General features: G+C 39.5%; 1 protein-coding gene across 1 annotated transcript in view; it reads right to left on the bottom strand.

Moving 5' to 3' along the window:
* Nucleotides 1-12,428, bottom strand: part of SH2D4A (SH2 domain containing 4A) — a 57,741-nt gene that overhangs the window by 23,229 nt on the left and 22,084 nt on the right. Inside the window, exon 5 of the mRNA XM_019742023.2 lies at nt 9-89. Coding sequence (XP_019597582.2) covers nt 9-89 — 81 coding nt within the window. The remainder of the gene's footprint in view (nt 1-8; nt 90-12,428) is intronic.

Raw genomic sequence — 12,428 nt, 5'->3', positions numbered from 1 at the left:
TCTTTTACCTGGTGAAATCCATACGACTTCATACGATTGATAGAATCTGCCAGCATTTGTTGAATATTTCTTGAGGAACTGGAGGGTGACTAAAAATTAAATGAAACACATTTTATACCATTTAGAGCTGCAATGAAATTTCAGAAAATAATCTGTTAATGCTTCCCTCCTTTCAACGTCGTCTAATGCTGCCGCCACCCTCACAACTGGGTCACCAAAGTTTCCCACCAGCAACTGAGTTCCAGAGCCGATCCCAAGTGAGGAAACAGGGTGTGAAGCCTCAGCCTCCCCTCAGGGGGGCTTAGAAATGAATTACTGCCCCAGAGCCAAGGACTGGTGGCTTGCTCATGACAAGTGGGTTTGGGCATCTTGCTCCCAGCACGTCCCAGGGCCCCTGGGATGACTTCTAGATGTCAATATTACTCCTTAATCTAAATTCTCTTCTTCCTCTCTTAATACCGTGTTTCTCCGAAAATAAGACTTAGCAGGGCAATCAGCTCTAATGCGACTGTTGGGGCAAAAATTAATATAAGACCTGGTAGTATATTATACCCAGTATTATATTATATTATACCAGTATTATATTATATTATTATATTATAGTATATTGTATTGTATTGTATTACATTACATTACATTACATTACATTACATTACATTATATTATATTATATTATATTATATTATATTATATTATATTATTATACCTGGTCTTATATTACATATAGTAAAATAAGACGGGGTCTTATAGTAAAATAAGATGGGGTCTTATATTATATTTTGCTCCAAAAGATGCATAAAAGCTGATTGTCCAGCTAGAACTTATTTTCGGGGAAACACGGTATTTGCTCCACCCATCCCGTTTCAGGTGAGACAAGAGAAACGCTTAGTCCCTGCCATTTGACTACATTAGCCTTGCTCCCCATCTAGGACTGGAGGCATGCCTAGAATACCAGTTTGGTGCCTGGGCACTCTGCCCACTTTCCCTGCCTGATCATATTGCTCCCCTCTCCTTCCTCTGACCCCGTTATCCAGCCCAGTATCTGGATTTCTGCTACTCTAGATGGATTTCCCAAGAGGCCATTCCTGCCAGTGGGGTTCCCAGATCCACTGCCTGGATTCCCTGGTGTCATTCCTGCCTGCCACATGCCAACCCTTCTGGCACTGTGACAGAGCTGGCATTTCACACCAGGTACCTCTTAAAACCAGGTCAGTTACACGGGCCCCTGTCACCCTGTCCCTGGCTTGAGTGCAGAGTCTGGCCCAAGTCCCAGCATGGGCAGACACATGCCCTGTATAGCCTGATATAACCACCCACTCCACATTACCATGATTTTATGCCTTGTGCCTAAGGACTCATTCCTGAATTATGGCATAGATCAGAAGTTTTCTATAAATTTTCAGCAAAAGCTTGGTACCAAGGTTCAGCATGGAGCACAGAGGGACCTTTGGATCATTACTATGCTATGTAATAAACCAGTATGGCTACCTCAATTTTGCCCCCCCCCCCTTTTTTTCACAGTGGCTACACATGTAAGCTGCATTTCCCAGCTGCCCTAGCAGTTAGGTGTGCCTATATGAATAAGTTTTCTCCAATATAATGCAGGTGATAACAGGTATTTGCCACTTCTATCCCGTTGAAACCTCGTTCACACATGCCTCCAGGCCACGTCCCCTTCCTTTGGGCTGGAATCATGATAGCACTCACGCTACTACTAGAGACAGCAGAGCCACCAAAAGCCTGAGTCCCTGAATGGCTGTGTGGACCTGAGTGCTCCTGAACCAGAACACTCAACCTGGATGTTATAAGGGAGAAAGATGAACTTCTATTGTGTCTTAACCATTGCCATTGTGGTCTGTTTGTTGCAAAAGTTTAGACTATCTTAGCTGATAAAGCTGGTCACAACAGTTGCTGTGGGTATCAAGTTCTCTGCTGAGATATTTTCACTAATCACAGGGAGTGCTATTAACGCTAATTCCACTAATGGCCTGCTATCACCAGGCACTGTGTTAGTGACAGTATTATTTTTATTCCTGACAACATCTCTGATGGACGGGCAACATAATGCCCAACTTTCAGATGAAGAAAGTGAATCTCAGAGGAGTTGTATAGCTTACTTGCATCACACAGCTGCTTGAACCAGAGTTTATGCTTTTTCTATTAAGTCAATATTGTAATACTGAAAAGAAAATGAATTGCAGGTCAAAGATTTCTTATGCTTATTACTTGGCAAAGTCATGAATCCCGTAGGTTTCACATTTGCTACTTACCATATTTTGTCTCTTTTTTTTCTTATTTTAATATTATCAAAAGATATATAGCTGCTATGCATCTAAAATAGAACAGACCAGTAACCAGTTCCTCTATTTCTGAACAAGTTAGAACTGTTCTAACAGGTTTGGTGTAAGTTCGTCTGTTCAGAAATCCAAGATGACTTTGAAAGTACTGGGCTTGCAGACTCTGAATGCATTTCCACTATAAGGGGTGTGAGCTTTAAAACCAAGCTCACTCTCCCTTTCCTCATTGATATAAGATCTATAGGGCATCAGTTTCTTCTATGTTGAAACTTCAGGGCAGGAAACCTCCTCAAGTACAGGAGATAAGGCTCCAACCATGCTAGCTGCACTCCCAGCCTCTCCACTTGTTTGTTTCAGAAGGACCAGGACCTGGGCAACTAGCAGAGCTGTGGACCAAGGTTTTGTCAGCAGCACGTCCACCACGCTCAGCCTTCACACTCCTGAACAAACTGTTAGTTGCTTCCTGAATTAGCACCAGGCTAATAGGCATCTGACACTGGTCTTCTAACCCATGTTTTCCAAAGTGTTGTCTACTTTGTCAAACATTTCTTCCCCTATCCTTTGCCTATTACTGTCATTTGCATGGGTACAAAACTTTCACTATGTTGTATGAGTTATTCTTAGAATTATTCTTTCAACTCGACTATTCATCTATATACATATACAACATTGTCTCCTCAACACTTGTTTTTTTAAGTCTTAATTTTTCTATCATTGCCGTATTCCTTTTCTTACTAGCACTTTCAATATACTCATTGCTTTTGCACCTGTGAGGTATGATGGGTTAATAATATTCTTAAAGTAAGTCAACACTAAGCACCGACACATGAACTGGACGATGAAAAGGATGTGATGCCAGGGACTAAGGGACGACTGTAACCTTTAGCCCCACCTACTGGTGCAGTCAGAGTTGACATCTTTCCCTGAAGGTTTAGGTTTTGTTTTCAGTTACCAACACTCAGAGTTGGTTCTTGAGTATAAGAGTTTTAGCATAGGTATTGATTAGTTTCACAGCCAGCCCCCAAATTAATACTTCTCTTCAAGTCCTTCTATATGTCTATAACATATTGTAAACTCTAAAACTATTCACACATACAAGGAATCACATTTTAAAAAATACTTTCAAAATGAACCAAAATTTGCTATTATTTCAAAGTGTTAAAATAACATGAAAAACTACATTAATACTTGTGTAGAACAGTTTCATTCAGGTGCATGTACATGTTCTACAAATCCATGAAATATACCAAGTGCAAAGTCATAAATAGGCTCAAAATAGTGTGATCTACAAGAGCTTTCCTTATTAAACATAGTCAGATTAGTGGCTCAAAAGTGATCATTTATGACACCAATACCAGAGGGGGACAACCTCAGGAGTACTGTGGCCACACTGGGCAGCAAGGATGAAGAGGCTTCTTGGAGAGGGTACCGTGCCCTCTCTGAAGCATCCCTATGAGGCTGTGTTCCAGGGATCTTTAGTTATTCCTATCTGTAACACAAGAAACGGATGGAAACTGCCTATCTACCTTCATAATTTTTGCTTACGAAGCGCTTTCAAGTCCAATATGTCATTTGACATTCATATCAACCCCATGGAGGAGTCAAAGTAGGTACTGTCGCTTTACCAAAGTAAGGTGACCTGTTAATAGGAAAGCAGACACTGAAAGCCATGGCTTCTCCGTGTCTATACCTTGCTCTTTCAGTGAGGTGTCCCAAAGAGAACACAGTTCTGCTCTCATGCATGCAAGCCCCTGCAGTCACCTCCCATCTGCTATATTACAGAGACTGCTGCAGCTGTTGAAACTATGGGCAGAGTTAAAGCAATCTTATCTGCTTCATATTTGCTTTATTTAAAAATAAAAACTGTGACTAATGCTACAATGAACATAGGCATTATTCACAATAGCCAAGCAAGCTAAGTGTCCTAGGATGGAGGACTGGATAAAGAAGATGTGGTACATACTATATACACAATGGAATACTACTCAGCCATAAAAAAGATGAAATATTGCCATTTGTGACAACATCGTGGATCTTGAGTATTGTTATAAGTGAAATAATTCAGAGGGAAAAGGACGAGAACCATATGATTTTATTCACGTGCGAGATATATAAAACAAAAAGCAACAAATGAACAAACAAAACACAAAAAAACCAAATTCACAGATACAGACAACAGAATGGTGATTACTGGAGGGGAAGGCAGTGGGGCAGGGGATGAAGAGGGGAAAGGAGATCAAATACGTGATGACGAAAGGAGACTAAGCTTGCGGGGTGGTGAGCACACAATAGAGTACACAGATACATTATAAAGTTGTACACCTGAAACTTACATAATGTTATTAACTAATGTTATCCCCAAACTTAGTAAAAAACATAAAATAAAAACTGCCATGTACTATTTATGCAAAAGATCCAAAAAATAAAAGGAAAAATTGAAAGCCAATGGCATAGAAACCTAGTGGGCTTCCTGTGGACACCAAGTCCTCTCTAATCAGCGCAGACCCAACTAGATCTGGGAGTGGAGCCCACCCAATGTTGACCAAAGGATAGTATGTAGGTGTGTGAGCGTGTTTGTACATATACATATACACATATATACACACATATATACACATACATGTATACACACACACACACACACACACACACACACACACACAAAGAGGTGCCAAAAAAATGTATACACATTTTAAGAAAGGAGAAAACTATTAAAATAAGCCGATGGTAACCATTTTGAGCACCTCTTGTAATTGCAGAAGTCAAACATGACTTGTATTCATCTTTTGTTATCAGTATAGATTGAGTATTACAATCTTAATACAATATTTTCCTTTCTTAAAATGTGTATACATTTTTGGCACCCTCTGTACATACATATATTTTTTAAAAATTACCATTACACTTAGAAGCATGGCAATTCAAATCTACATAAGCAATTGGGTTATCAAAAGATGCTGCTAGCAACATTGATATTACATGGTGACAAATTATATTTCCCCCAGAGAGTCTGTGTCATACGAGAATTAGTCTAATTACATTTTTAAAACTAGTTTGAAAAACAGTTTATTCTGGCATCTAAGTTAATATTCACTCTGTTTAAAAGTAGGGCTATGCAATCAAATAAATGCCAAGCAACTTTAAGTCCAAGTAAACCAGAAAGTTCCAATAAACGGAACATTGTTAGCACTCAATTTTTATGGTGAAGATGAAAATCATGAATTAATGAGCTAAAATCAAGAGTTTACTTTTGAAAACAAACTACTAGGGTAAGTATTTACTCATCCTATTCTGACACCTCTTAAATCCATAGTGTTCCTTAATAGACTGATAGAATAATAACCTCCCTGAGGGCAAAGACCATGTCTGCTTAATTCACTGGTATCTGGAGTCTCAGCAAACACAAGAGGGACTGGCATTTAGTAAAGCCTCAATAAATATTTGGTGAATGAATGAACACATTATAAATTCATGCAGCACTTTCTCTTCAATTAAAACATATTCAGGCTAGTTTTAATATTAATCAAGGTAGACTGAATTGAATTCTCTGAAAATAGATGGCCTATAACTCACCCATTTTGCTAACCATGTTACTGGAATAATCAGGTCTTTCTATTTGCAGCCATTGTAAATAAAAGGGGATTTTTCCCAATGACAGCTATAATATTCAGGTTTTCAATATACTGGGATTTAGCTTTTTCTTTATAAAACAATGGGAGAGTCAGAATAATGGAACTGTGCTTTGATAAAAGTTGCAAAGAATAAAAATAGAGACAGAGTGGAGATATTTTCCTAAGGCCAACTAGACTAATAAAATGAAAAATGGGACAATCAATTTTACTGTTGAAAATACAGTACACAGTCCCTGTGGAATGATTTTACTGAAACATGAATTAGGACAACAGATACCTTGGGGAATCCTTTCCCTGTTTCTCTAATAATGTTTGTAGCAAAATCTATGCATAGGGACTACTGGATATCCTGACTTAAAAGTATGGCCCACTCGAATATGATGTGTAATTTTAAGGCACAACTTTAAATAATACATTGTCTTTAGTGTCTGAGTTTATTCTGAGCATATTAAAGCATAGAACTGTCATATTAGATAAACATCTGTCCACTTTCATCACACCTTCTTCCAACAGCCCCTCAAAGCAATGTGCAAACAGCAGAACTGAATAGTAACATCCCCAGAAAATGCCATAATGCAGAACTGGTAAGAACTGTTAGGGCAAGGCATTTCAGACAGGAAAGAGTTTCAAAGGCTGCTCTTACATTCTCAACAGAGAGATACCTGACATATAACCCATGAAAAAAAAAAGATGAACAGAGGGAATAAAGTAATGATTAAATATAAGGTATATAAGTATAAAGTAGTAATAAAAGATTGTTAAGAGAATAGATAAAGAGTCTTAAAAACATGATTGATTTGGAAAGGCTTGACACAATGGAAAACAGGAACCTAACTATAAATAATAGTAGAAAATAATATTTATGTCATACATACTACTTTGCATAATATTTTATGTATATTATTTAGATTCTGACATTCAACCCAGTGGATATATAGCTACTGCAACCTCCATTGCTTAAATATTTTTATTAAAACTGTAGTTAGCATACAATATTATATTAACTTCAGGTGTACACAATAGTTATTCAACATTTATATACCTAAAGAAGTGATCACCATGATAAGTCCAGCAACCATCTGACACCGTACTACATTATCACAATATTATTGACTATATTCCCTATGCTGTACATTACATCGCCATGACTTATTTATTTTATATCTAGAAATTTGGACCTCTTATTCCCCTTCCCCCCCTTTTTAAATTTATCAATTAAAGTTAACATTCAGTATTATTTTATATTCATTCCAGGGGTACAGCATAGTGGTTAGACATTTATATAATTTAAGAAGTGGTCCCCCTGACTAGTCTAGTACCCACCTGGCACTATACATAGCTCTTACCATATTATTGACTATATTCCCTATGCTTTACTTTACATCCCCATGACTGTTTTGTAACTACCAATTTCTACTTCTTAATCCCTTCACCTTTTTCACCCTGCCCCCAACCCCCTCTCATCTATCACCCTGATAAATCTAGTGCCCATTTGACACAATACACAGTTATTACAATATGATTGACTATAATCCTTATGCTATACCCTACATCCCATAACTACTTTGTAACAACCAATTTGTACTTCTTAATCCCTTCCCCCTTTTCAACCAACCCCACCAAGCCCTCTCCCACCTGGCAACCATCAAAATGTTCTCTGTATCTATAAGTCTGTTTCTGTTTTGTTTATTTTGTTCTTTAGATTCCACATATAAGTGAAATCACATTGCATCTGTCCTTCACTGTCTGACATACTCCACTCAGCACAATTCCCTCCGGGTCCATCAATGTTGCTGCAGATGGCAAGAACCCACTCCCTTCCCTGGCCAAGCAATATTCCGTTTCATGTAGGTACCACATCCTCCTTATCTATTCATCCATTGATGGACACCCAGGTTGCATCCACATCTTGGCCAATGTAAATAATACAGCAATGAATACATGGATGCACATGTCCCCTTGAAGTAACATGTTTTGGTTTCTTCAAATAAATACCATGAAGTGAGATTACTTGGTCCTTCTTTGTCTCTTGTTTTAAAGTCTATTGTACCTGGTGTTAGTATTGCTACCCCAGCTTTTTTTTTTTTTCATCTCCTTTTTCATGAAATAACTTTCCCCATCCCTTTACTTTCAGTCTGTATGTGTCTTTCAATCTGAAGTGAGTCTCTTATAGGGAGAATATGTAAGGGTTTTGTTCTCTTATCCATTCAGCTACCCTGTTTTTGATTGGAGCATTTAATCCACTTACATTGAAAACAACTGTTGATAGATATATAGTTACTGCCATTTTATTATTCATACTTTTTATCTCCATCTCCACCCCATCTTAAAGAGTCCCTCTAAGATTCCTTGTAATACTGGTTTGGTGGTGATGAACTCCTTTAGCTTTTTCTTGTCTGGGAAGCTCTTTATCTGTTCTTAGATTTTAAATGATAGCCTTGCTGGGTCGAGGAGTCTTTCTTCATTGTAGGTCCTTGCTTTTCATCACTTTGAATATTTTGTGCCAATCACTTCTGGCCTGCAAAGTTACTGTTGAGAAATCAGCTGACAGTCTTATTGGAGTTCCCTTGTAGGGTAACTAACGGCTTTTCTCTTGCTGCTTTTAGGATTCTGTCTTTGTCTTTCCTTTGCCATTTTAATTACAATGTGTCTTGGTGTGGGCCTGTTTGGGTTCATCTTTTTTGAGACTCTCTGCACTTCCTGGGTTTGTATGTCTATTTCCTTCTCCAGGTTAGGAAAGTTTTCAGTTATTATTTCTTCAAATAGATTCTCTATACCTTGCTTTCTCTCTTCACCTTCTGGTACCCCTATGCTGTGAATGTTGTTATGCTTGATGTTGTCCCAGAGGTCTCTTAAACTCACCTCATTTTTAGTTTTTTTTTTGGATTCTTTTTGCTGTTCCAATTGGGTGTCTTCTGCTACCTTGTCTTCCAAAATGCTGATTCAAACTTCTGCTTCATCTAGTCTGCTCGTGATTCCTTTTAGTGCATTCCTCATTTCAGTTATTATACTCTTTACTTCTGACTGTTTCCTTTTTTATGGTTTCTATGTCTTTATTTTTTAATGCTTGCTATCTCTTTGTAGAAGTTCTCACTCAGTTCCTTGAGCATCCTTATAACCATTGTTTTGAACTCTGTATCTGGTAAGTTGCTTGCCTCCATTTTGTTTGGTTCTTTTTCTGGAGTTTTCTTCTGTTCCATTTAGAAAATATTTCTTTGTTTCCTCATTTTGGCTGCCTCTCTGTTTGTTTCTATGCATCAGGTAGGGCCCTATGTCTCCCAGTCTTGCCAGGTGGCCTTTTGTCATAGGTGTCCTGTGAGGCCCAGTGGCACAGTCTCCCTGGTCACTTGTGCTGGGTGCTCCAGGAGTATCCCTTGTGTGTGCCTTCCTGTTATAGTTGAGCCTTCATTGCTGTTGGCATGGCAGCGGGTGGTACTGACCCTCAAGCTGACTGGCTATGGGGTGCGGCCATGTTCACAACTTAAGGGCTACTGTGCGGGGGACTTACCCCACTGAATGGGATTCGCCCCATTGGGCTCTGGTGCCTGTTGAGACTACCCTTTGTGTGTGCCACTTGTGGGGGAAATTGGGTGGTACTCTGCTGTGGTCTGAAGCCAACATCTAAGTATGTTGGTCTGGGCCTCTTGGGAGGGGCTCCAGTGTAGGCCCAGGTCAGCCACTGCCTTTGACTGGTTGAGGGGTACTTGGTAGGAGCTACAAAGCTATCCATGGTTGATTGCTTCCTGTGCTGTACGTGGAGGTGTGTGGGAGAGGCCACACTGTGAACTGAGAATGGCTGCCACCAGACTGGGCCTGGGGTAGCTCCCCAAAAGGCCAGGATACTCCAAGTCCTCCTGCCACCTGCGGCTGCCTTAAGGTTCAGCCACTGATAAAGCCTCCTGCTGTATGCATGTTGGGCGAGGCAGGGTCTCAATGAGTCAGCAGGGTGGAGGAGTGGAGTTCAGCAGGCCAGATTCAGATTTGGCCCATGGGGGCGGGCTCAACAGGAAACATGGTACCCACTTGCCAGCTGCACAGGAGAAGGGCCCCACACAAGGAAAAGGGGAACTGTCCCTCTAGTCCTTACCCCGAAGTTACACACTCAGTCTCTCCCCATACGTCTCCAACACCCCCAGAATCACCGTCCCTCCACTGGAACCCAGGGTGAGTTCCTGCGAACACCCTTTAAAAGCATGTCTGGGTTTCTCCACAGCCTTCCATCCCACCTGGATGATTGGAATCCCCACTGATTTTCACAGCCAGAAGTTGTAGAAGCTTCTCTTCCCCGCACCAGTCCTCTGGGCTGGGAGCCTGGTGTTGTGGGTTGGGGTCCCTCTCTCCTTCCTGGAGAACCTCTGTGGCCAAGATAGCTCTCCCAATTTTCATCCGTCACACATGGGTGTGGGACCATCCCGTTTCGCATTTTCCGCCCCTCCTACAAGTCTCGACGTGGCTTCTTTATACCCTTAATTATAAAACTTCTGTTTAGCTAGACTTCAGATGGTTTTCTAGGTTGATTGTTCTATAATTTAGTTGTAATTTTGATGTGTTCACGGGATGAAGCAAGCACAGCGTTTATCTACTCTGCCATCTTGGACCTTGTAACCTCCATTTTTTTAGATAAGGAAACTGAACCCCAGAAAGGTTAAATGACTGACTCTAAGTGATCAACAGGGACCCACATTTCCTAATTTAGGATTCCATAGTTTTCTTCTCAGCACACTACTTCTAGTAAGTTGGATAAGTGAATTATTGCAATTATCACTTGCAAGCATACAAAATAAAGTTGTGTTCCTAACTTCATAATGTACAACTCTCAGGACTAGAAATGTTTTCCTCTTTTGTAACTTACTTTATATTAAGCTTTTCATGTAACATACTATTTTTAAAAATACAATAGCTTAAATGGCTTTTAAGGCGCAGGATTTCTGAATCTATCATATATAGAATTTTATTCTACAAACTACTATGAAATTCTATTACAGTTACATAGAACTGCTTGGATAATTGTGTAACTCTCTGATTATGGTTCTACCCTTGAATTAATAAAATAACCAAAATTAATGCTTCATTTTTTTTCAGTTGGTATACCCAATGCTTTACCTCTTACAAAAATAATATTGAAATGCTTCCTGCATGTATAGTAGAAGGGAGTATACACAAGGGAAACAATTATTGGTTTGGGATTATCCCTTTTTTCTTCACATCTACCTCAATCCTCCAAATTCTAACTTGCATCTCAGGAACACATTCCCATCCTCTTTACAGTGGGATTCCTTATTGTAAGTGTGAACCCAACTCCCTTTCAGGGATTGGAAATATGGCTGTCTGCAGACAAGAGCCAGGCAGTCCCAAGATGATTTCCCCAAGTCCAGACACAGAGCATCTACTCTGGGGTGGGGTGCAGGCTTCTCCACCCTGCCTACTCATCAAGCTTTGGTATTCACTTCTGATTAAATCACCTAAGGGACTGTGCTCAAATACCGCTTGTAATCCTTTATAGAATGCCCAAACCACATAAAACCCCAAACTTTGATTGCTATGCAAGAACACCTGGAGATGAATAAGGGTCAGAAAGCAAAACAAAACAAAAAACCCCAAAACAATTCAGCATATTATTTTCTATTCTTTTAAAGAAGTGGTCTGATCTTTGTATCTTGTTTCTGAATCTCTCCTTTATAAAGGCAAACCACCAAAATCCGGTTTTAGAGAACTGTTGGTTTCTGAGTAGAATGTAAGCTTAACTTTGGTTTGGAAGGGATAGGGAAGTAGGAAAACCTAAGTGGAAGTCTTTCATTGTGTGTGAAACTCATTTTATGGGTTGTTCCCTCACTGCTATCTACTAATGGGAACATAATGCTATGAATTAGAATAACATTTAAAAATATAACGGAAAACCACGACGGTTTCTATGTAAAGTTTACAAGCAAAATGTACATTTTGGTGGCAAGTTTTTGTTATCAGTTATTATGGTGAAATGACAGATTTATGAGCTAGTATCAAAGACTTGTAGCGGTGTGAGAAATGTGTGTGTGTGTGTGTGTGTTGGGTAACGTGTGTGTGTCTGTGTGCACATGGCAGAGGTGGAGAGGCAAGAGGTCTCAATTCTGACTCCATTTGGTTCAATATGATATGAAGGGGAAGCATGTTGGTCAAGGCTTTTAATCTGCTAGCTTCAAGGTCTTTTATTTTTTTTATTTTTTTATTTTTTTGGAATGCTTTGAATCCTAGATGTGTGTGTTCTATTTTTTTTTTTTTTTAATCTCCCATTTTGTAGTGTGGTCCACTCTGAAGGCCATTTCTGTAAAAATAATGACTAATTCTCTGGAGATAAAATCTAAGAGTAAGTAGATATAGTTTTATTCAAGGTCCCCTTTGGGGCAAGGACAGTGCAACCTCTGATTAATGAGTTCCCAGCCTACAAATTACATATAACAGAGAAACACAAAGGGGTTTATCTTTGAATTAGCATTCTCTGCCATTCTCCCAACCACACTAA

This window comes from Rhinolophus sinicus, linkage group LG04 (assembly GCF_036562045.2).
Source record: "Rhinolophus sinicus isolate RSC01 linkage group LG04, ASM3656204v1, whole genome shotgun sequence".
NCBI classification, from domain to species: Eukaryota; Metazoa; Chordata; class Mammalia; order Chiroptera; family Rhinolophidae; genus Rhinolophus; species Rhinolophus sinicus.
This window is presented reverse-complemented; position numbering and strand designations above follow the sequence as displayed.